The 20,596-nt window shown below is 43.5% G+C and overlaps 1 protein-coding gene across 2 annotated transcripts in view; it reads left to right on the top strand.

Annotated features, from left to right (window-relative positions):
* Positions 1-20,596, top strand: part of npr1a (natriuretic peptide receptor 1a) — a 51,913-nt gene that overhangs the window by 7,266 nt on the left and 24,051 nt on the right. For both annotated transcript variants that reach the window (XM_015973425.3, XM_054745030.2), the window contains exons 3-7: positions 10,658-10,848; positions 11,011-11,124; positions 11,196-11,349; positions 17,565-17,659; positions 18,016-18,151. In XM_015973425.3, the coding sequence (XP_015828911.1) occupies positions 10,658-10,848; positions 11,011-11,124; positions 11,196-11,349; positions 17,565-17,659; positions 18,016-18,151 (690 nt within the window). The remainder of the gene's footprint in view (positions 1-10,657; positions 10,849-11,010; positions 11,125-11,195; positions 11,350-17,564; positions 17,660-18,015; positions 18,152-20,596) is intronic.

Raw genomic sequence — 20,596 nt, 5'->3', positions numbered from 1 at the left:
CCCTCATTTTTTATCCTTCTTTCTTTGTTTTCTTCTTCATTTGCTGCTAATTTAACTACTCTTTCTTTCATTTTTATTTCATTACATTTACAATCCTACTACTTTTCCTTATATATTTTTTCTCCTATTTTGTTTCTGCAATTTCCTTCATGTTGAAGTTAGCCAACAGGGTGACTCCTTTCACTTCTGTCGTTAAAAATGTCTTTCTTTACATTTTCATTCTGCTCTCTGTTCTCAAACAATCATCCGCCTGATCTGCTCCAGGTCAAAGACACCTTTCACCTCACGCTGTTGATTTTTCTTCACTCCTGTGTTCTCTTTTCCTTCCTTTCCTCCTTACTTCCTTTCCTCATCCTCCCTTCTTCAGTTGTCTCCCTCCCCTGATGTTGTGAAGTGATGGTTAATTATTATTTACTTATTTTTCTCTCTTCTGGTTAATAGCTAACCACAGCTTTAATTTTTTGTGTGCATGTGAGATTAAGTGCTTTCATTTGACATCGCTGTTTTATGAGTTTACGAGCACCAATTTCAGTTTGGGGCCTCAGGAGTGACGACATTCCTGCAATCTAAGAACATTCCTACATTGTGAGGGCACTTTGATTGGACCTCTGTGTGCCGGTTTAGGTCAGAGCAGATTCAGTTATGTGTTTTAGGCTTCTCTTTCTTCATTCGTGTAAATTATTATGATTTTAGTGTGGTAGAAGAAGTTAACATGTCCTTAAAGCTTTTCTCAGAATTTCATGTTGCTGCCATCCTGGAGGAAAAGAGACTGTGCGCTTTCTTGTATCATGTAGCAAAGTACGAAATTATCAGTATGCTGAAAAATAGCTAAATTTAATGTTATTATAGTACTGAATCGATATATAAAAACGGTGTATTATTAATTTTTTTTTGAGAATTTACATGCTAACTGCTAGGTGGCAGCAGTTTTTATTGCCTTATTTCTGACGCAACAAATGAAATCTCACAATAACACTGAGTGTGTCGTGGAAGCAGTGGTGCCCCTAGAAAATTACCATGGTGGGCCCAAGAAAATTTTGGGGTGGCACACAAAATTTGTCCCTGTGGTTCCGGGTAACTGGGAGAGTTCAGTCTGTGGCTGTGCACTGCACACTTCTTCATTAATTTTATTAAAAACAAAATGCATTCAACACATGCACCTCAAATTTGAAAAACAAATGTTTAAGAAAAGATATTTCAGTCATTTGAGTCATTATTTCAGCAAAAAGTTTTTTATTTTACAACCGTTTAATTTTCTAGTTGCTGGCTTCATGAAAACATCCACAAAAACTTTAAAGAATGCTACTTTTGTTTTGGAAAAAAAAAACCAGAGCAGCCAAATATACCGTAAATCCTCTAATACAGGCCCGGGCCTGTATTTGACTCAAGCTCATCAAGCTCCAGGCCTTTATTGAAAGGAGGACCAGTATTAGAGGCAGGCCTCTATTTCTATTTGAGCAAAATGAACTAATGGTTCGCTGGAGTTTTTGACAATTAAAATTGTGTCCACATTTTAAAAGTTAAACACATTTCTTTTAACAACGGTAGTTTCTGCTTCAGCCCTCTCCCCCCTCCCCCTGCACAGCGGCCGCAAACTCACTGATGCGCCTGCAGCCTCTCGGAGTTCCTGCTGCTCTAAACATTAAAATAATTATTTCATTTTCTGTTCCTCACTTCTGATTACCTTCAATGGTGTCTGTTTGTTGCAACCAACAGGTACAAAAACTAACTTGTTTTTATTTGACTATTTTTCTGTCCTGTCTGTTTATTATCTTCCTGCATCTCCTCTCAATCCTAAAGAGAAACTGCTACCTGGGTTCATATATATTCACCTTATGAGTTACCTTTGAACTGCAGTTCTTAAAGATCTACCGACCGCAAAAACAGCGAGGTGCTCGCTGCTTGGCGGCCGCATCAGTTAGGTGCGTCACCGGAGGACAAGGTGATGCGCCCCGCTCCACAGCAGCAAAACGCATCAGGCGCAAATAAAAGACAGAAAGCATAAAAGGAAATGAGCCGACATGAACGGTCACGTGTTAAATTAGTTTTTGAGGTGGCGACACCTGATTTGATAATGTTACTGTGGCCGTGCTCAGGACGCAGATGTCTGGAGCGCGTCAACAATCAGAGCTTTGCATGCGCAAGCTGGTTAAGGTTAGGATGGGGGTGAGGGGAAGGTTAAATTGCAAGACGGAAAAGGTCACAATTTGGTAAAATTTCCATTTTACGGCGGGTGTCAGTACCGACGCTCTGGTACAGCGCGTTGCCCCCCCCCCCCCCCCCCGCCCCCCCCACGCGCAGGAGCTTGTCACCTGCTTACAGCAGGCTGCTGTCTTTTCCGAGGACTGCATCTTGCCGGTCATTATCACGTGACAGTGACTAGTCGACGCCAGGCGTAAAAAGTCACTATAGTGAAGTCGACTAGTTCATACAACCCCTATTGCTCCCCAGTGTTCTGCAGCATAATCAGCACATTCTCTTTGAACTTTATATCAAATTTTCGCCTCCTCTTCGACTCTGCACCTGCCAAATCGTGGTCTGTCACTGGCAAATCAAAAGTGAGACGGATGACACAACCCCCCCCCCCAACCCCCCCCCATGGTACTTGCTTGTTACCACATTCCACCCGGCCACAATAAAATACCGGCCATTATTCACCTCCTCCGACACCGGCCAAAATATGATACCCGGCCGTTAATTGAATACAGGCCAATATTAGAGGATTTACGGTATTAATGTTTTACTCTGTTACATATACTATTTATAAATATATATTGGACTTTACATTTATGTCTTAATTAAAGAAGGTGAACTTGTGATTTTTGTGTGAACATGAATATAATTTATTGAAAGAGATGATTTTCCTGGGGAAGCCAGCAATTTTCCAAGGGTGGCCATGGCCCCTCCGTCCATCCCTTAGGGGTGCCACTGCTTGGAAGCGTCTGGCCTAAATTTCCCAGTTAAAATTAGTCTTAAATATTGTTAATATCATCTGGCTTTAAGAATCCCAATATATTGTATAATCTCCCCTGTATTGGGGTTTATATTGGGGGACAACGGGCGTCCCTGTACACCAACAGCTGCACCTCCAAACATGAGTCTGTCAAACTAGTTTGGTGACGACACCACCATCATCGGACTCATCTCTAATGGGGATGAGTCCGCTTACAGAATGGAGGCTGAACGGCTAGTGTCCTGGTGCAGCCAAAACAACCTGGTGCTAAACACCCAGAAGACAGCGGAGGTTGTTGTGGACTTTAGGAAACACACACACCCCATCCCCCCCTTAAACCTGTCTGACACTTCCATCACGATGGTGGACTCATGTCGCTTCCTGGGCACCACCATCACCCAGGACCTCAAATGGGAGCCCACCATCACCACCATCAGAAAAAAGGCCCAGCAGAGGATGTACTTCCTGAGGCAGTTGAAGAAATTCAACCTATCACCACAGTCAATGAGGCATTTCTACACCGCTATCATCGAGTCCATCCTCACCTCCTCCATCACCGTGTGGTACGCTGGAGCTACCACCAGGGACAAGAAGCGTGTCGTGCGCTCTGCAGAGAAGGTCATTGGCTGCAAACTCCCCTCCATTCAAGATCTGTACACCTCTAGGACATTGAGGCGTGCAGGTCGGATAATAGCTGACTCGTCTCACCCTGGACACAGTCTCTTCGACTCGCTCCCATCTGGCAGAAGGCTCAGATCCATTCGGACCAGAACCTCTCGCCACAAAAACAGTTTCTTCCCCTCTGCAGTTGGACTTTTGAATGAAAATCCTAGGGCAGCCCACTCAAGTTGATTGGTCCCAGTCACGTGACCCGATGCTGTGCTTGAACCATTCATCAAATACTCAGATTAATACCTACATGGAGTAGATAGCTGCTTCTCTAATTATTGCCACTTTTTACATTAATAATCTTATCATGAGTGTTTTATTAGTTCTTATATTTGCTGATCTCTTAATGAATTTTTTTTCTATCTTACCTTCTGCACCAAAATACCGCAGCAATTTCCTAATGTTGTGACTTGGCACACATATGGCAATAAAAACTTCTGATTCTGATTCTGATTATATCATGCCACAAGATTCTTGCCAGCACACACCATTTAGTATAATGTATTGGTATTTTATAGGATGTAGACAATAACAGATTTGCAAAGTATTTCATTAACCACTGGATGCATTTTAATTAAACTTTCAAAAAATCATTAGATGTACATCATAATCAAACACAAACCACGTAAAGTTCTTGCTGTGGTAGATGTTTGTAAACCTATTAGCTAATTGTCCTGTTTTCTTTCTTTATGCTGATTCAGAAAAAAATACTTTCTCATTCTTACTTCCTGTTTTCTCATGCTTGAAATATTTACACCAAAAACAAAAATATTTGTTTTATTTGCTTATTTTGAAGTGTATTACTTGCTCTGATGTTTTTTACGTGCACCATCAAGATCAGACACTGGCAAGACTAAAACTGACGCGGACACAGTTTGATGTATGATATGACATCATCCCACACACCAACTGCTCCCGTTGTCCTCGAACTGACACCAGCTGTTGCCCTCAGCGGTGTTAGACGTCCTTAATGTAATTACCTCTGAGTGTGTGTTTGGCTGGTAGAATTTACGATGTGAGGACACAACACTGTTTACACACTCACATTATGGGGAAGTGTCTTCCATTTCACATCTCGTATATCATTAAACACTAACGTGAAGACGTTTATAGTAGAGAAAGTGTTAAGCTAGTAGTAGATACGGTTGTGGTTATGTTTTACAGAAACAAGCATAAATCAGTGTAATGCCATCCGAAGTCATGGAAACATGAGTGATCATGTGGGCGTGTGTCAGACCAAATAAAATCTCTCAATCAATCATGTTGTTTTTCTCTACAGTTTTGTTAAAATCCGTGTACTGCAGAACAAACATGCAAGTTTATGGTTTTCACATGTGAAACTTTCTGTCCACATTATTAAGTCCACCTTGGGGACTAAAACAAGAGCAGAAAGGGGTGGAATGGGATGGGTCTAATGTTTGGGTAGAGCAGGGACAGATGTTTTTCCTTTTTCTCATGCCACATTTGTGTTCTATTAACCAGCAGAGACAAAATAGATCCAGTGAGAAACAGCAACATAAAGTGAGATAAAGTTTTTTCAGCAATTTAAATATGCAACAATTTTTGTAAAAACACAGTTTAGAAACAAGCAGTTGTGTTTTTTGTTGTTGCAAAGGCATTGGATTGATTTCTTGTTAGCGCACTCCACACCTTCTGTAATATGGCCTTAACATTTCTTAACGGTGTTTCCTGTCTGACCACCAAGCTCGTTAGCAAGCATTCTGTGATTATCACCATGGAGACTGACGAGCTAAGTGCCGAGGTCGTGAGCCTAGACTGCCCTTCCCGGTTGGCGGTCTGATGTCATCATGGTGGACTCATGACTGTTATCACGTCTCCTAGAAAGCTCAGTCCATCCAGTCGCCACACCAAAGCAGAACAGCTTCAAAATAACATAAAGCAACACAGCCACTTGAATGAGAGGCACGATGACATCGAAGATGTAGACGATGACTATAAATATCAAAATAACTTTTAAACGTCACAAAATCATTGGACAAGAACGACTACAGAAAGAAGTAAAACAATACCATGTGGCACAACGCAGCTCCAGTAATGAAACAAAAAAGACTTATGACAAAAATGTTTGCCACACAGCCAAAGCATTCAGCAGAACAAAAGAACACAAATCAGTTTAAATTGGAACGTTTAGGAAATATGTAAGGCCTGACTCGAGCTGAGCTGGACCAGAGCGAGAGTTCGGGATGTAGCGTGTTTGTTAACCCAAGCGCGGAATGACTGACGCCGGGCAGGTTGACACGCAGTTTGTTCTAGGAGTCAAACCGTATAATGACTGGAGAGCATGGCGGCTCCAAAGGTAACAAGCTGACTTACTTTGAGTCGGCAGGGTGAGTAGCACGGGCTGATCTGGTCAGAACGGGCTGAGTGATCGGATTGGATCTGGTCAGAACTCGGAGCACAGTTCGATTAGAACGATGACTGAGTGGTTTGGCATTGAGCTGTACTTCCTTATGTAGATGTGGCGGGTGACGTGGGCCGGAAGACTGGCGCTGGGAATGCTGGGTAGTGGAGTTCGGTTGGCCTGAGTGAGTGTGTGGTCCTCCCCCGGAGGATGTCGAGGGTTGTGAAGGAGGCAGCATGACAGGACCCCCCACCTGAGGGACGGCTCCAGAAGTCCCAGGGTGGCGGGTCCAGAAGTCCGAGATGAGCGAGGGGTCCATGATTGCACTCGTCGGCTCCCAGGAGCGTTCCTCTGGGCCGTAAACCGCCCAATCCACTAGGTACTGCCAACCTCTGCCACGGTGACGGGCGTCCAGCAGGCGCCGCACAGTGAAAAGCCCATTCTTGCTAACCCCTCGAGGTGGAGGCTCGGGATCCGGAGGAGGAGCGAGGGGAGAAGTCCTTACTGGTCTTAGCTGGGACACATGGAAGACGGGATGGACTTTGAGAGGCCTGGGCAGGCGGATACGATACGCCACCGGGTTAATGACCCTCTCCACAGGGTAGGGCCCTAAAAATTGTGGAGTGAGCTTCCGGGAGCCAGCGGGTAGGCGCATGTTCCGGGTAGACACCCATACCCTGTCGCCAGGTTGAAAAGTTGGCCCAGTCAGGTGGCAACGTTTGTGCTGACGAGAGTACTCTGTGTTAGCTTGCTTGATGGCTGCCTGAGCACGGACCCAGGCGAGGCGGCAATGCCGGATCAGGGTCTGGGAAGCGGGGACCTCAGTCTCCAGTTCCTGGTGGTGGAAGAGAGGGGGCTGGTATCCGTAACATAACTCAAACGGGGAGAGACCAGTGGCCGAGGAGACGTGGAGATTGTGGGACATCTCCACCCACAACAGGTATTTGGGCCAAGTGCTTGGTTGGGACGAGGCAAAGCAGCGGAGGTACCGACCAAGTTGCTGATTGGCACGCTCAGTCTGCCCATTAGTTTGGGGGTGGTAGCCAGAGGAGAGACTGCTACTGGCACCAACCACCCGACAGAAGGCCTTCCAGAATCTTGACATAAACTGGGGTCCCCGATCTGAGACAATGTCCTGGGGAAACCCATGGAGGCGCACCACCTGCTCCAGGAGGATTTTGGCCATCTGCTTGGCTGTGGGCAGGCCAGGAAGAGCCACTAGGTGGACCGCCTTCGAGAATCTGTCCATGATGGTTAGGATGGTCTCGAGCTGGTTGACAGGAGGTAACCCCGTGACAAAGTCTAGGCCGATGTGGGACCATGGTCGGTGTGGAATTGTGAGAGGTTGTATATCTCCAGTCGGGGGTTGGTTTGGGATCTTGGAGCGGGCGCAAGTGGGACAGGCGGCCACGTATTCTTGGACATCTTTGGCCATAGAGGGCCACCGTAGCGCATGTCGTAGGAACTGGAGGGTTTGGGTCTCCCCTTGGTGACCAGCCAGGCTGGATGCATGCCCCTAGGCCAGGGCTTCAGAGCGGCAGGTGGAAGGCACATAAAGCCGGTCGGAGGGTGCATCGGCAGGTGCGGGATCGGTGGGCAAGGCAGCCCGGATGGTGTCCTCTACTGGCCAGTGGAGAGCTGCGATAAACTTCTGGGCTGGGAGAATGGGTGGCGGTTCCCTGACGGGTGCAGATTGGGTATAACGGCAGGAAAGGGCGTCAGCCTTCAGATTCTTTGAACCAGGGTGGTAGGCCAGGTGGAAGTGAAATGATTCAAAAAACAGTGCCCAGCGGGCCTGACGGGGATTGAGTTGTCGAGCGTTCTGGATGTGGATGAGGTTCTAGTGGTCCGTCCAAATGGTAAATGGGTCCGATGTACCCAACAACCACTGCCGCCATTCCTCCAAGCCCCATTTAATGGCCAGGAGCTCCCTGTCGCCTACCCCGTAATTACTTTGGGTTGGAGAGAATTTACGGGAAAAGTAGGCACAGGGATGAAGCTTAGAGTCGGGACCGCGTTGGGACAGGACCGCCCCTGCCCCCACCTCAGAAGCATCCACCTCCACAACAAAAGGTCTTGTTGGATCCGGATTTACGAGGATGGGAGCAGTGGTGAAGTGGTGGACCAGGATGTAGAAAGCCTGTGTGGCCTCAGGAGTTAGACGGAATGGGCGGGTCTGGTTTGACGATCTGGTTAGGGCAGTGAGAGGAGCCGCGATGGAGCTGAAACCGCGTATAAAGCTGCGATAGAAATTCGAGGAACCCAGGAAACTCTGAAGCTGTTTCAGGGAAGTGGGTATCGGCCACTGGGCCACAGCCTGGACATTCTGGGACTCCATTGAGAACCCCTGAGATGAGACAATGAACCCCAGGAAGGAAATGGTCTCCTGATGAAAAGCACATTTCTCTAACTTACAGTAGAGCCGGTTTTCCAACAACCGGGAAAGGACTGCTCGGACGTGTGTGACGTGCTCCTCCAGGGTTCGGGAATAAATCAATATGTCGTTGAGATAAACGAAAACCCATCTGCCCATCATGCCCCTCAGGACATCCGAGATCAAGCGTTGGAAAACTGCGGGGCTGTTGCATAGGCCAAAAGGCATCACTAAGTATTCCCAGTGGCCTGTCGGGGTGATAAAGGCGGTCTTCCACTCGTCGCCTTGCTTTATCCTGACTAGATTGTAAGCACTGTGCAGGTCCAACTTGGTGAAAATGGTGGACTGGGACACTACGTCCAGGGCGGTAGTCATCAAAGGCAAGGGGTGACGATCTCGGACCGTGATCTTATTTAAACCCCGATAGTCAATGCAGGGTCGAAGACCCCCTTCCTTCTTCTTCACGAAGAAGAACCCCGCAGCTCCTGGCGAGGTGGAAGGGCGGATGAACCCATGTTGAAGAGCGTCGGCGATATAGACATCCATGGCCTGAGTCTCTGCTGGGGACAGGGAGTACAAGCTGCCCCATGGTGGAACAGAACCGGGCAGGAGTTTTATCTCCAGGTCATAAGGGCGGTGAGGAGGCAAGACAGTTGTAGGACTCTTTGAGAAAACCTGAGCCAGGTCATGAAAACAGGAGGGGAACTGTGAACTATCGACATCCTCAGGAACTGGGTGTGCCAGGCTCTGAGTCGGGTTGAGGAGGTCGATGAGAATGGCAGGCAGCACCCCAGGTAAGCACTCGGCCAGATTACCAGGAGATCTGGGGATTATGGCGCAGGAAGCAGGAGTGACCCAGGATCGGGGGGGGGGGGGGGGGGGGGGGGGCAAAGGAGCTGTCACAATGAGGAACCGGAGAGTCTCGGAGTGGGGAAGTATGTCCATGCGGAGACCAACCGTCTCTTGGCGGATTGGATAGGGTCAGATAGGGGTTCCATCCACGGAGGTGTTGGGAATGGTCTGGCGGAGGGAGGACAGGGAAACCCGAAGTCGAGAGGCTAGATCTTGATCCATGAAGCAGTTGGCTGCTCCAGAGTCCAGGAGCGCCTCCAGCTCGACGGGTCCCTGGGGAAGATGAAGAGTGACTGTGAGTAAGGTGCGGGTCGAGGGGGCTCCGGTTACTCCAAGTAGGACCCCTCTGCTGCTGCCTACTTGGAGTAGGCGTTTCCCGGCCGGAGGGGACAGGTGACACGCCGATGGCCAGGAGCACCACAGTAGTGTCTCTCTCTCTCTCTCTTCTGGGTTCAGGTGTCCCAGCTGCATGGGTTCATCAGGGGACAAACTGACTGGGCGAGGACGGGCTGGTGCTGAGGTCGTTGTTACAGGCGGTTCAGCGGGTCGACGGGTAAAAAGACGCAGGTCCATCTGAAGAGCGAGGTCGGTCGCCTCGTCCAGGGTCTCTGGGGTCTCCCTCCCTATCATCCCGTCGCGGATACGCGGGGAGAGCCCCTCAAGGTAGACTGCTTTCAGGGCATCATCCCCCCATTGCAGTTTGGCAGCCGTGGTTCGGAACCGGGACGTGTACTGGGCTACAGTCTGACTCCCCTGTCGGAGCTGAAGGAGTTGGGCCTCTGTCGATATCTCGCCGCTGGGGGGAACAATAGCCCTCCTCAGTTCGGCCACAAAAACATCATAGTCATTGCAGGCCTCCAATTTTTTGTTATACAGGGCTGTGGCCCACTCCTGAGCTCGGCCGGTGAGGAGGGAGGTGAGCAGCGCCACGCGGGAGCGGGCTGTGGCATAGCGGTGGGGCTGACACTCGAAGGTCATGGTGAGTATGGCTAACATTCCCTTAGGGGAGCCGTGCGTGCCGTCCCACTTCTCCGGGAGGCTGAGGATCGGTAACTCCCATTCTCTGGAGGTCTGCTGCTGCTGCTGCGCAGCGGAAAGCTGGAGAACTACTGTGGCTATGGACTCCACCTTGTCAGCTAGTAATGCTGGGTAGTGGAGTTTGGTTGTCCTGAGTGAGTGTGCGGTCCTCCCCCAGAGGATGTCGAGGGTTGTGAAGGAGGCAGCGTGACAGGCAGCGTGACAAAATACAAAAGAACTTGAGACACATATGAGTCTAAAACAGCTTTAAATTTATTAGAAATAGCTATAAAAACATTTAAAAGTACAGGACAGAAAATCCAGCAAGGTTAAAGAAAAGTTTAATGTTCACAAAACAATATTTAAAAAAGGCCAGATCTGAAATAACTTAAAAGAGAGATTTTCAAAATAAAATCACTTTTTCTTGCAGTGGTCTACCTGTGCTGCACCTTGGACGTGTTCAGGAAACTGATGATCCAGTTCTGGAAGGAGGGTGTGGAGCTGGAAAACTTTGTCTTCTTCTTCGCTGATCTTTTCGCTGAGGATCTGGGTGGCGGTCGACCCATTAAGCCCTGGTTTAAAGGAGACCAGGATGACAATGTGGCCAAACTTGCCTTCAGGGTGAGAAGTCTTCCTCTTCCTTTTTGTTTCATTCTTTAAGACTTTTAGACAAGATAATTTCCAGACGATGATCAGTGTGAAGATGACCTTTTCCTGTTTTAAAAACTGACACAAATTCAGACTAATTTGGTTATGAACTGGTAAATGACATGTCCTTGTCAGAGTGTGAAGCTGCTGACCTACACGGAGCCTCAAAATCCAGAGTATCCCCAGTTTGTGAAAACTCTGAAGAGCGAAGCAAAGCAGATGTCCAACTTTACTATTGAAGACTCTCTGGTAGACGATATTTTTATTAACTCACGCATGAAACTTTCTGAATCATTTGATAACATCCAACTGTCTATCAGTTCAACCTGATAGCTGCAGGCTTCTACGATGGAGTGATGATGTACTCTCAGGCTCTGAACGAGACCCTGAGCCAGCAGATGGCAGGATCCGGACCGGTGAAGAGACCCAGTGGACATGTGGTGACCCAGAGGATGTGGAACAAGACCTTCCCAGGTGATCCTTTCTCATGCACTTTTGCTCAGATATGTGGCCGCACAGGAATGTGCAGCCAGCTTCGGACCAATCAGAGCTCAGTCCTGGATGAAAACAATCTGCTCTGACAATGTGTGTTATTAATCAGAAAACCACAACGAGTAGAAATATCCATCTCATCATCCACATTTGGGCAAAATCCTGCAGAAAGAGTAATGGAATTTTACCATAATAGCATTTAATAGAAACGTGTCTGCAGAAGATAAAGGATTAGTTGTTAAAACAGCAACTATATAATAAATGAGACTAATCAACTTAGGCACATATTTCTAAATGTGGAAAGCATTTGTGATCAAAAATGTGCTTGGTTAACAAGTCTTTATCTAGGGCTTACAACTTGGTTTATACCTTTTTAAACTTTCAACCAGTTGACGTCATACATTTGTATGTTTGGTGCTTTTATTGTGAAGGTTTGTTGGAGAATGGACCTCATCTCAAACGGATTCTTGTTGTTTACTCTGTAAAATAACACTGATGACCCGAATCATGAGATTTAGTAACTAGTAAAGTCTTAGGAATAGGGCCTTGCTTTAGCAAACATTTTGATTAAATCCTAAAACTTAACTCAACCATCACAAAATACTTAATTGAACGTGTGGAAATTCCTTTAATGTTTTTACTGTTTGTCCAACAAGTTATTTTTGACCATAATCATGTTGTTCTGCTAATATGAGCTGCAGTGGATCTTGACACAAACCAGCCTCTCGCTCTCTGCCACCAATCAATCATGCTGCTGATTAGCTAATGAGCCCCGTCGGCCTATCAGGAGCCTCGGGAGCTCTGTGAGGTCACCATGGGAATCTGACTCACATTCTCATGGCTGTGTTGTGTGTCAGCAGGGAGTTGGCGTGTTACCGTAGAGCGTAAATTTGTACCAGCTGGCAGTGACACTGGGAACAGGAGGTTTTAGACCCAAACCAACAACCAGGAAGGGAAAGTCATACCACAGTAAATTTAAAGGAAAGATTCCACTTTTGAAAGGGTTGTTGGTTTGTTTACGAGGGTTAGTTCCGTACTGTAAGTCAGGCTGACCCAGCTCCAGGTTCTGGGTTTTGAACTTGATGTGAAGCGAAATGTTGAGGCAGGACTGTCGTATTGTTAGCACCAACAGGAAGTCGTCCGTCATTTTTCAGAGCTCTAACACCTTCAGGAAACAGTTGAGGAGGGTGAAAACAGCGAAAATGGTTGCCTAATTTTGCTGCTGACAGGGTTAAGATAGAAACGTGTGTGTGTGTGTGTGTGTGTGTGTGTGTGTGTGTGTGTGTGTGTGTGTGTGTGTGTGTGTGTGTGTGTGTGTGTGTGTGTGTGTGTGTGTGTGTGTGTGTGTGTGTGTGTGTGTGTGTGAGGGAGAGAGAGAGAGATAATCAAAAGATGTCGTAAGTATACATTTAATTGTGCTGATTTCTTTTTTCTTCTGTTAAACACTGTTTTTTAATCATTTTAATGGGCATTTTTAGAATGAATTAAACACTGATAAAAAATCTCATTAGTCTTGGATCATTGAAGCGGATGTTTGCTAAGAAACGTATAATACTTGTTCTTTTTTAAATGTGGTCTGTCACGCTGCGTTTCACCTACAGGCCGATTCTAGCCCTACTTCCTGCATTAGCCACCAAAAGAAAACAGACAGGGAAACACGTTACGTCACACTGTAAATTTAGCATTCACTGACTCTTGCAAAAACAGAAACTTGTGTTGATTTTGCAGCCAGAAGAGAGCAGAGCGTGTCTCAGCTGTAGAAGCTAACAATTAGCATTAGAAACTCCATAGCATGGTGAAACACGCTCAGACTTGTGTTATTTGTGGAGATGAATCATCAAAATTGCATTTTTTAAGGTAAGAAGGACGAGCAAATGAAGGCAGTGAAGGAGTTGCATTGCTTTTAGGCAATCAGAGACAATGTGTTCACATATTGTGAATATTAATCAGTAGGACTCCAAATCCTGTCTTTTTTTGCCCCATTCTCCGGTTTGAGATAACACGTGTGTGACCACTTTAAACACACAAAAAGCGATTTGTCTTTAAGCTAAGTCTGGCTAAGTTAGACTGATTTCTGGCTTGTTTTCCATCTTGTTCTAACTTGAACTGGTATGAAAGTGGTTTCAGACAGAAATCCACCTTAACGTTGAACTCACTTTAAATTAGGTTTGCTTGAATTCAGATAGGAGTCGGGGCTGTTTTAATTAAGATGTGCTACTGTAGAGCAGGTTGTCCAGTAATCGGAAGGTTGCAGGTTCGACCCCGGCTCCGGACAGATAATTCTGCTGTTGTGTCCTTGGGCAAGGCATGTAACCCACCTTGCCTGCTGGTGGTGGTTGGAGGGACCGGCGGCGCCAGTGCTCGGCAGCCTCGCCTCTGTCAGTGCGCCCCAGGGCAGCTGTGGCTACAATGTAGCTCATCACCATCAGTGTGTGAATGTGTGTGTGAATGGATGAATGATAAACTGTAGTGTAAAGCGCTTTGGAGTCCTTACTCTGAGAGGCGCTACACAAGTGCGGGTCATTTATCATTTATCATTCATACTACCATCTAAAGAAAGTTTATTTTCCTAAGGTGTTTTAAACCATTCTACCCAGTTTCTCCATGATTTGGGCTTTTTTTTTTACTTTGTGAAGAGTAAATTTAGGCTAAAACAACATCAAAAAGCTTGAAGCGCTGATGGCAGCCACATCTCATCAGGGATGGGTCAGAGCGACTCTGGCTTAGTGGGGAAGAGCGATGGTTGTTTGATCTTTAATGCATGGTGAACCATTCCATAAATTCTTGCTTTGCTTTCCTCATTTCAAGTAATTAAACCAACACTAAAAATGATAAAAAAAGATAATAGGACATTTATTTTGACTATGTTGGGCTGCCATATCTAGATAGAAATTGTTAAAAATAATGATTTTTTTTTTACTTTAATATATTATTAGTCACATGTATTGTATATGTTGTGTTTCTTTTAATAGATTCTCCAAATCCCACACAATGACTCCCCACCCAGCAGGTCTGACAGGAAGAACAATATTTCTATAAGAATTCTTATTTATTTCATCCAGTTCCCCTCAAAAACAATTCAGAGTTTAAATATTTTCAGATGCATTTCCCTTGGACTCATCTTCAACAGTTTAACTCATCCTTTCAGATTTTATCAGTTTTTTGTCTTTTGGGCCTGAAAGTCTGAAAACAGCAGTTAGCATTTGTTGAGTTTGGACCTTTAGACTGAAATAGCTTCTTCTTTTTGTTTCACCACAAAACCAAACAAAGAGAGAGAGACTGCTGAACAAATAGTGAAGACAGACTGTGATCTATCATCAAACCGACCTAGAGTTTATGGACCATAAAACCGTCTCCGTCCATCAGCCGTAGATGTTGATTCAAACTTTAGACAAATAGCTTGACTGTTGTTCTAGTTAGTGAAATATTCAAAAAACAAACAGATAAGGACTTTCGTCGTTTTTTTAATTAAGCAGCAGAAAAGCGCTGAGTCACAGACGTTTTTACAAAGTGAGACTGAGACACTGGGAGGACAGGGCTAAACAAAAGAGGACATAAAATGAGACAAGATTATGTTTATTTTCATTTTGTCTTTATTTAAGATTCACAAAGTACCGACTAAACCATCATAGAATGAGAAGTAAACAAAGAAAATATTTGTTGTCAAAAGCAAAAAACCTGGACACAAAAAACTGAAAAAACAGGAGTTTTTAAATGAGGCAAGAAAGGGGAAAAGGCCCAGGTGTGGGAGACAAACGTCCAAATAAGCGACCATTTGTTCCAGGAAGTGGACTCAGCTGGAGACAAACACTAATCTGATCACTGTGTCCTGTTTATGTATTCATGATGTGGAGAATCATAAAATATAAAAGAATCCTATTGATTGAATTATTTTGATTCTTCTCTCCTTTGGCCGTGGCAACAGCTCGTTTCTTCTTCTTCTAAGTTTTTTTTAGTGATTAGCAATCTCTACATCGTCTGCTCCATGAACAACACACATAACTCAACCCCATGACAACAGTGTGCAGTCCTTTTAGAGGTCTGATTTGTTTCATTTCAACCCCAAACATGCTTTTTATGAAAACATGACCTCCTTTGATAATTTTTTTACATCTGAAAGTCACGTTTTATTTGTTGGGATTTTAAACTTAAACAAAAATAAGGTAATTAAACACATTTAAACTAAATTCTGTTTTTTTTCCTTTTGAACTCATGATTGATTACTTATTGATTATTAGCTGCAGAACAGGCTGAAGCTAAAATTAGAAAGAGTCAGTCTTGTCCTGTAGTAACCTTTTCAAAGTTAGAAAAACTGGACCATCTGGTTCTGTTCTAGTTAAGGCTGCTGACCCTAATCCCCATATGTATATAATAAAAAAAAAAAAATATATATATATATATATATATATATATATATATATATATATATAATATTTATCACAACTAAAGCAGGTAGTGTTATTTATAGTGTATAAGTATATATCGTATAAGGAAACCGATACTATGAGTGCATTAGTTTAATGGGAACTAAATTTAAATCTCGACAACAATGTAATCCAATACCAGGATCAGACTCAGGTCCCTGAAAACACACTCGAGTGTGTATCTGAGTGTGTGGATGGTGCTGATAAACAGGGCGCTCTGCCTGCTCGTTATTAGATTGAGTTGCTTTTATCCACCAACACACTCTGAAACTGAGTCAGAAGCCATCAATCACTGAACTTGTGCGTCAGTGGAGGAGAGACATGTGCTGCTTGAGTTTAGGAAGAAATGTAGGAAAAGTATGGCCATGACTTCCAATAGGGGGAGCTCTAAAGTTGAATCTTCTCTTTTGTTTTTACCTGATTGGTCCAAGTTGTAATCTGAAATGATCATTTTAAATTCAGTAAAACTCACCTTTTGCATCCTTTTGTGCTGCCGCGCGGGTCTCTTCTGCCTCTATAAACACTTCAAACATGAATAAAGCATCCATCTGTTTTTGTCAGTGTTTGGTTTTAGAAATTATGTGCCTTGAACAAGCCATATCAAAAAGTCGCCATTTGTGATGTCACAAACAGGGAAAATTAGAATAGAACCACCAACCTCTCACACACAGGAGAAAGCTGCTGGAGTAGCTCCTCTCTCCGAGCACTTCCTTCATATGGGAACTTCTCAGCTTATGGCAGCTTGAGCAGGGAGATGGAGGTGTGTAGTCAGCTCCAGCCTGAAGCGTGGCCGAGACTCGTCTGCAGAGTAATCCGTAAAACAGTATGGGCAACGTCACTGGCTACTTCTTAGCCATTAGCTATGGCTGATTCAAATTCAATGAGTTGAAAACTAAAGAAGGTGCTATAATGACGGTTTTAAGCAGAATTGTTTTATTTTTAAAAAGATTAGCTAAAATGCCAAAATAATGACTACACATGTCTACTGCACTATTAGACACTCATTTATACAGTTTATCAGAAAAATAGTGGTAACGCTTCCTTTTACAGTCCCTAATGACTAAGTACTCACATGGTAATTACATAGTAAGTTAAAGTGTATTATTGTGTAATTAAAGTGTATACTTGTAATAAAGTGTAATTATAGTGTAAAGCAGTATTTACTGGGAATGATTAATAAAACTTAAAACTAGAATTGAACATGAGTTATATGGTTATAACTGTTTAAGAACTCAGACACAATAATACACTTGAACTTACTATGTAATTACTATGTAAGTACTTAGTAATTAGGGGAATGTAAAAGGAAGCATTACCAAAAAAGGTTTGGGGGTGACTTGCTCTTTAAATATGATCACAGAAGAAAGACCCTGTATCCCATTTTCCTGGTTTTCCTTGTTAGATCTTATGTAAAGGAAAGCTTTTTGATTGTTTCTTCATTAAACTTTGCTGGAACTTTGTATCTGATATTTCTCAGGAAACAAAGGATAGTTAGCTTTGACTGGTTCTTCAAAGTGAGTCCCCCGTGCCTAAAAGAGCCATAATCAATCCTGATTTTAAATCACACAAGCTGCAAATATTGTTTTTATTTGTGATGGTTTGCATTTGGTAGAAATTTATATGAAATCATCTACATTTATTCATCAAATTACTTGTTCAAGAAGGTCAAAAAACAAAGTTCTAAGCCTCAAAAATGAAACCTGAGATCCTCCCCCGAGCATGTTTTAGTCACATTGTTGGTTGATGTCAGTTGACTGTGTTGCCTTTCTCCAGGAGTGATGGGGATGGTGGAAATGGACGCCTCTGGAGACAGAGAGACGGACTTTGCTCTGTGGGACATGACGGATGTGGAGTCTGGGGAATTTCAGGTAAAATACCTGACTTGTGATGTCATTGATGTGCAAACTGATACCCACGCTTCCTGAGCACCTGGCTTCTGTGTAAACAGGATGGACTTAATTATGCACAGACTTTTATTCAGACTTTTTTCTACATGAATATTGAATCATTGATGTTTTGGTCACTTGCCTGATTTTAGGATTTTGCAGAGACATGGTATTTGCTTTAGATACTTAATGATAAATTTAAATAATGAACTGAATATATTTTTTACTGAATGTAATAAAGAGCTGATAGAAAACACACAAACTGGAACATGAAGCAAGGAGTAATGAATATCTACCTATTGGACAGGCATGTAACTCAAAGTGTTTTGTGTTTTCAGATAGTGTGTGTGTATAACAGCAGCATAAAGCAGCTGGTCCTGCAGAACGGCCTAAACTTCCAGTGGCCCAGCGGCAATCCTCCTCCCGACGTCCCCGTGTGCGGCTTCAAGAACGACAACCCAGCCTGCCTCACACGTACGGATATCGGCTACAACTCTTTCACAGAGCTCAGCTAAAACCCCACAAATCACACAGCCACTATAATACTGTAGTTGCTAAGAAAGAGGAAATAAATAATTTCATTTATAATTGCATTTTTTTAATGCATTAGGACTGCAGTGTCCAAAGACTAGGCAATAATAGTGTGATTTTGTAAATTATATAAATGTAAAAAATATTTCAATGGTGATTTTTAGCTGTATTGCTAGAGAGGTGGCCAATTTGTAAGAAAACATTGCAAAAATTTCCTTTAAGTATTTCAAATTCTATTGAGGAACTACAATAAAACAGCAATTTAGTTACAATTACCAGTACTTTAGTTATAACTGCTTTTAAATAGGTTGTAAAAAATATGTTATCTGAGTTATTTATGTTAGTTATGACAACATAAAAATGATTTTCTAAGCCTTTCTTTTCCATTTCAGCTGAATGCATTCACATGCTTTGGTTCCATAACTCATATTAGACTAAATTATCACAAAAAAATCAATACTTATTCATGCTTAGGCTCCGCCCTCATCAAGGGAGGCCACAGGGGGGTACGAGCATGCTGTTAGGGTGGCACTGGCCCACCCTGGATCCCCCTAAAACCACACCTGCTGCTCAAGGAAAACCCTCATACTAGTAGAATTCTGAAGTGAAGTGATGATCTGCATCAGCACCTTGCTGGAGAGACAAAATTACACTGCACAAAATCACTTTAAGGGCCCCAGGCTGTACCTTGGACATGCCTGCTTTTGGACAAAGAATAGGTAGAAAAGCTAACCTAACCTATTGCAGCTTTTTTGTTTAAAAAGTTCCTCCTGAAATAAGATTTGTTAAAGTTACTTTTACAAATTTAGAAAAAATGTAATTAAAATTTGGGAAATGTCACTATAATGTCAACAAAATTTAAAAACAAGGGATTTTCAAAAAGTTCATTTTACCATTGTTTTTTTATATATAAATCTAGCCAAAATGAACAAAAAACTTTGATACATGTCTTTTATTTTTTGTGTTTTGTTCATATTTAAAGAGGCATTATGGAAGTTTTACAGCCAAAACATTTATAGAAATAATACATTTCTTCTTAATACATTCTCCTGCAATGCCCTGGTCCTGTAAAATGAGCCCTGGCATTTTTACTGTGATTGCCTGTTTTTCTGTAAAATCACAGAAAAAGAGAGATGCTTGGGTCGAGCAGGCTGCTTCATGCGCGTTCACGCTCAGGCATAGCCCTCCGAATTGTTCTTAAATGGTACAGATACAAAAGACGTCACTGGCACGGTAGCTCGCCTAGTAAAATGTCGGACTTTCGTGCAGAAGACCCGGGTTTGATTCTGGATGTGAACATAGTTTATTTAGAGTTTCTTTTTACATTAATGGTATATTTTTTTTACAGTAAGATGCCCAAATTTTTATTTGAGACACGCCGAACGGCATTGAATTCACATAAAAAAGTTGTGGGTTGTTGGTCTCTCTTCCGTTAGACCAAGCACGGGTACGGAGTAGATGGAGTTAAACACCTTTTAAGTTGACAGAACGAGGAGACAAATGATCAGAAGTCCATTCACTGTTTCACCGCTCATGAGGGGGAGAGCCTCTGCAACATACAGCCGGTCCCGCGACCTGCTCCCGTCAGTTGCTTCGGACAGACTCTCGCCGTTCTACTGAAAACGGCTGATTTTTATTGAGGATTACAGGAATGTTACATACGCAGTTTGCCATGTACATACGTCAATGATCATGACAGGTGAAAATAACAGCCTTGTTAGCGGACAGTTTCCTTGAGATTACCAGGAACATCCTGATATATTCATGACAGGAGAAGATACATTCACTGGTACCGAGAGGCACTGAGTGGAGATGGAATGTGCACACTCCTTTCTCTGGTGCAGGAGAAGATACACAGCTATTAATCTTTGTGTGAAGGCCTTGAGTATCTGAGCGAGTTTCCATAGCATAGAATAATAAAATGAGCTTATAAGGTAAATATATATATATATTGCCTCGTTAGGCAGGATCTAACATGTCACAAGAACTTGTAATTCTTAAGATAAGCAGAAACATCCTTGGTAACCTGGTACAAGAAGAGACTGCAATGTCTCACTCCCTTTTGGAGTTCCTGCAGCTGTTTTAAGAGCTTGTGCAGGACAGTATAACATGATCCCATAAAAAGAGTAGCATGTAAGAATGAATAATAAAAGAGCTTATATGAGAGTTACATATATTTTCAATCCCCCTTTTGAACTCTTTTAAGAGTTCAACAAAGATGTAGGAAATCAAAACAATAACAACTCCAAATTCCATCAAAAAGAATATAATAAGCAGAGTTTTAGAACACCAATACAAACAATCAATCAGATTACATTTTCTCATATCTCTAGCAGTAAACTAATACAAAAAACATGATTATACTTTCAACTGAACATGTCACAACAT

Source organism: Nothobranchius furzeri, chromosome 19 (genome assembly GCF_043380555.1).
Source record: "Nothobranchius furzeri strain GRZ-AD chromosome 19, NfurGRZ-RIMD1, whole genome shotgun sequence".
Lineage (NCBI taxonomy): Eukaryota > Metazoa > Chordata > Actinopteri > Cyprinodontiformes > Nothobranchiidae > Nothobranchius > Nothobranchius furzeri.
The sequence above is the reverse complement of the archived record's forward strand: the minus strand, read 5'-3'. Positions and strand labels throughout refer to the sequence as shown.